This window comes from Scyliorhinus torazame, chromosome 8 (genome assembly GCF_047496885.1).
Source record: "Scyliorhinus torazame isolate Kashiwa2021f chromosome 8, sScyTor2.1, whole genome shotgun sequence".
Lineage (NCBI taxonomy): Eukaryota > Metazoa > Chordata > Chondrichthyes > Carcharhiniformes > Scyliorhinidae > Scyliorhinus > Scyliorhinus torazame.
The window spans coordinates 274478071-274482500 of NC_092714.1; the positions used below are offsets into that span (position 1 = coordinate 274478071).

Consider the following 4430-nt stretch of genomic DNA (forward strand, 5'->3'; position numbering starts at 1 on the left):
CGACTACCTAGGGGAACGTTAGAGGGAAGACAGATGACCAGCAGCAGCAACCCAGGGGGAGGGGGGAGGGGGGGTTTAGTTTAGGTCAAAGATAAAGGGGTTTTGTTACTTGTGTATTGTTTAAAATTTCTGTATTGTTATTGTTGCGTTTGCTTTGTAAGAGGGGAAAAATTGTTGTTTGGGTAAAAATTTTCAATAAAACATTTATAAAAAATAAAATAAAAATTAAAGCAAATGATTCAGTAATTTGAATTCCATAGAAAGTAAAATGCAAATATCGTGCAAAAACAAGAATTATCTGTCATTTTGAATGAACTCAGACTAAACTGCAGGTGAGTCAAGTAAACAGGTGTAACTCCTGTACCAGCTCGCAACGGTGGCCGCTGAGCAATTGAGGAATGCGGAGTCTTTTGTGGAAAAGTTCATCCAAAAACTTTTCCTTGATTCCAGCAACCGGGAGATCAGAACCAGGAGCTCCGGGCAGGGCCCTGTGTCCACCCGCCGACTGAGCCGGAAAGTTTGGAAAATATGGTTAAAAGTTCGGATACAATGTAGAAAAACCTTCGAGAAAAAACGCGGAAAAAATGTGAAAAGAGTTTGAAAAGAGTTGTCAAGATTGAAAAATATTTAGAAAAAGTTTTGATTTCCCCTCGAGTATTTACAAAAAGTCTTAAAAAGTTTGTCAAGTTCGGCAAATATTTGGAAAAGGTTTTCCAAGTGTTTAGGAAGAAGTTTTAAAAGTTTGCCAAATAGTTTTGGACGTGTCTAGGAAGAAGTTTTAAAAGTTTGCCAAATAGTTTTGGACGTGTCTAGGAAGAAGTTTTAAAAGTTTGGCAAATAGTTGGAAAATGTTTTTAGGAAGTAGTTTTAAAAGTTCGGCAAATAGTTGGAAAAAGTTTTCCAAATGTTTAAGAAGTAGTTTTTAAAGTTTGGCAAATAGTTGGAAAAGTTTTAAATGTTTGTCAAGTTCGGCAAATAGTTGGAAAAAGTTTAGGAAGTAGTTTTAAAAGTTCGGCAAATAGTTGGAAAAAGTTTTCCAAATGTTTAGAAAGTAGTATTAAAAGTTTGGAAAATAGTTGGAAAAGTTTTAAAAGTTTGTCAAGTTCGGCAAATAGTTGGAAAAAGTTTAGGAAGTAGTTTTAAAAGTTCGGCAAATAGCTGGAAAAAGTTTTCCAAATGTTTAGGAAGTCGTTTTAAATGTTCGGCAAATACTTGGAAAGTTTTGGCCAAGTTGCTGCCACCGCGGCCCCTTTAACGAGGAGGGGCGGGGTAGCGCCGGGCCGGGGACGGAGGGAGGCTCCCAGCCCCGGACAGTGTGAGTCAGGCGGCCGGTGGGATGGTGCTGCGGAGCGGGCTGCTGGAGGTGCGGAGCCCGGAGCCGGAGCCGGAGCGCTGGCGGCGGCTCCTCGCTAACTTGTCGGAGGATTCGCTGCGGCTGAGCCCGGCCGGAGCGGCCGCTGGACACGGCCTGAGTAACGGGGAAGCCGAGCCACCGCCCCCGGGGGACCCGGAGCCCGGCTCCGGCCGCAAGCGGACTGTCCGCATCGTGAAGCAGGAGGCGGGCGGCCTGGGCATCAGCATCAAGGGCGGCCGCGAGAACCACATGCCCATCCTCATCTCGAAAATCTTCCGTGGACTGGCGGCCGATCAGAGCGGCGAGCTCTTTGTGGGAGACGCCATCCTGTCCGTCAATGGCTCCGACCTGCGGGAGGCTTCCCACGACCAGGCGGTGCAGGCGCTGAAAAAAACCGGCAAAGAGGTTCTGCTAGAAGGTAGGAGTCTCCCAACACCCCCCCCCACCCCCCAAAAAAACAACCCCCCCCCAAAACACCCCCACCCCCAAACCCCCCCCCCAAAAAAAAACAACCCCCCCAAAACACTCCCACCCCCAAACACCCCCCCCCCACCCCCAAACCCCCCCCCCACCCCCAAACCCCCCCAAAAAAACAACCCCCCCCCAAAAAAACAACCCCCCCCCAAAACACCCCCACCCCCAAACACCCCCCCCAAAACACACCAAAACACCCCCACCCCCCAAAACACCCCCACCCCCCAAACACCCCCACCCCCCAAACACCCCCACCCCCCAAACACCCCCACCCCCAAACACCCCCCCCCCCAAACACCCCCCCCCAAACACCCCCCCCCCCCAAACACCCCCCCCCAAACACCCCCCCCCCAAACACCCCCCCCCCAAACACCCCCCCCCCCAAACACCCCCCCCCAAACACCCCCCCCCAAACACCCCCCCCCCCAAACACCCCCCCCCAAACACCCCCCCCCCCAAACACCCCCCCCCCCAAACACCCCCCCCCAAACACCCCCCCCCCAAACACCCCCCCCCCAGACGGCCCCCCCCAGACGGCCCCCCCCAGACGGCCCCCCCCCAGACGGCCCCCCCCCCAGATGGCCCCCCCCAGACGGGCCCCCCCCCAGACGGCCCCCCCCAGACGGCCCCCCCCTCAGACGGCGCCCCCCCAGACGGAGCCCCCCCAGACGGCGCCCCCCCAGACGGCGCCCCCCCAGACGGCGCCCCCCCAGACGGCGCCCCCCCCAGACGGCGCCCCCCCCAGACGGACGCCCCCCCCAGACGGACGCCCCCCCACCAGACCCCCCACTCCCCTGAACACCCCCAGACACCCCAAACATGCCCAATCCCACAAACACCCCCACCGCCCACAAACATCCCCCCCCCCCAAACAAACACCCCAACCCTCCCCCACATCCCCAATCTAATTCCTTGGATCTCTTCCGTCCGTCCGTCCCCCAGCTCCTGGATCTCTTCTCTCCCCTCCCCCCCCCCCCCCCCCCCCAGGCTGATCTCCTTCATTCGGAGCATCCCTCCCTCCGAGTTATTTCCGTGTCTGCTCACCTCCTGAGCTACCCCTCATGCGATGGTGTTGCATCTAAAATTGCTTCAAACTTCATACCAGTTTCATAAAATAGAATATTAATTTACAGTTACTCCAAGTGACTCGAGTAAAAATTGGAACAGTAAAGATTGACTCAGTTGTAGAGAAAGATCAGGTTCTGCTTCATGGAACCATAGAATCAGAAGGAGGCCATTCAGCCCATCGAGTCTACTCGAGCCCTCTGAAAGAGCACCCTCCACAGGCTCACTCTCCCACCCCAATCCTGCTACCCCACCTAACCTTTAGACACTAAGGGCAATTTATCATGGCCAATCCACCTAAGCTGCACATCTTTGGACTGTGGGAGGAAACCGGAGCACCCGGAGGAAACCCACGCGCACACGGGGAGAACGCGCAAACTCTACACAGATGGTCACCCGAGGCTGGAATTGGACCCAGGTCCCTGGCTTTGCGAGGCAGCAGTGCTAACCGATGTGCTTCCGTGTTGTGCCTGCTGGCAGCATTCCCCCCAAAATTTGTCTCAAATGTTACTGAGACACGAACCTGCTGTAACCCTGGCATCAAATAGTGCAACTCAACTGAGCTTCCTCCAGTTCTGTGCTTCTGCACTTAAATAAAATTCAGTGACAGGCCATCATGATCCATTACAGATTAAATTGTTTCAATGTTGTTCTCTAACACAGTCATGGGTAACTTGAGATGTGACGTGTGAGTGTAGTGTGGCTTGGGAAGAACAGGAACCTATGGACCATGATTCCCACAACTCTCCACTCGGAGTTTTCCTCATCTCGGGTCCGGGTCTGTTGTGGACTCTGAGTTTGTTGTACAGTTTGATCACTTTGGTAAGTCAGCAACAAGAAATTCCATTGGATGTGGCACCTTTAAGCAAGGTTATGTCACAGGAACATTATCAGAGTTTGACTCCCAGCCACATGAGATATTAAGGCAGGTGATCAAATTCTTGGACAGAGAGGTAGGTTTTCAGATGTGTTTTAAAGGAAGGGGAGAGAAGTGGAGGGGCTGAGAGGTTTAGGGAGGAGCTTGGGGCTGAGGAAACTGAAAGCAAGGCCACTCATGGTGGAGTGATGGAGGTTAGGGACGCTTGCGGCCAGAATTGGAGGAGCAGCGAAATGTCGGGTTTGGAGGGTAGGAGGATGTCACAGTTAACTGCATCATTATCGAACAGGCGCCGGAATGTGGCGACTAGCGCCTTTTCACAGTAACTTCATTGAAGCCTACTTGTGACAATAAGTGATTATTATTATTGTTGATGCTTCCCATGGGGGAGCCTGGAAACCAATTTAAACAAACAATCCCCAAATGGAGAAATTACTAACAGCATTGAACTTTTTGTAACTTTAACTTAAATCAGAGCAATGTAAATCAAGCCTAAATTAACAGGTAAATGATACTTCAAATTGAATTCACTTTAAAGAGTCGATACAACAGAGATACATCTTACAAAAAACACAAACATTCCCTTCAACATGTATGGCATTACATAACGACACAGTTCTCCAATACTTTGTTCTTTATTCGTGCCTATCTGAGACAGTT

At 51.6% G+C, this 4430-nt stretch overlaps 1 protein-coding gene across 1 annotated transcript in view; it reads left to right on the plus strand.

Annotated features, from left to right (window-relative positions):
- Positions 1-463: 463 nt before the first annotated feature.
- snta1 (syntrophin, alpha 1) overlaps positions 464-4430 on the plus strand; it is a 989140-nt gene continuing 985173 nt past the window's right edge. Inside the window, exon 1 of the mRNA XM_072515362.1 lies at positions 464-1772. Within this exon, the coding sequence (XP_072371463.1) occupies positions 1337-1772 (436 nt within the window). The 5' untranslated portion in view covers positions 464-1336. The remainder of the gene's footprint in view (positions 1773-4430) is intronic.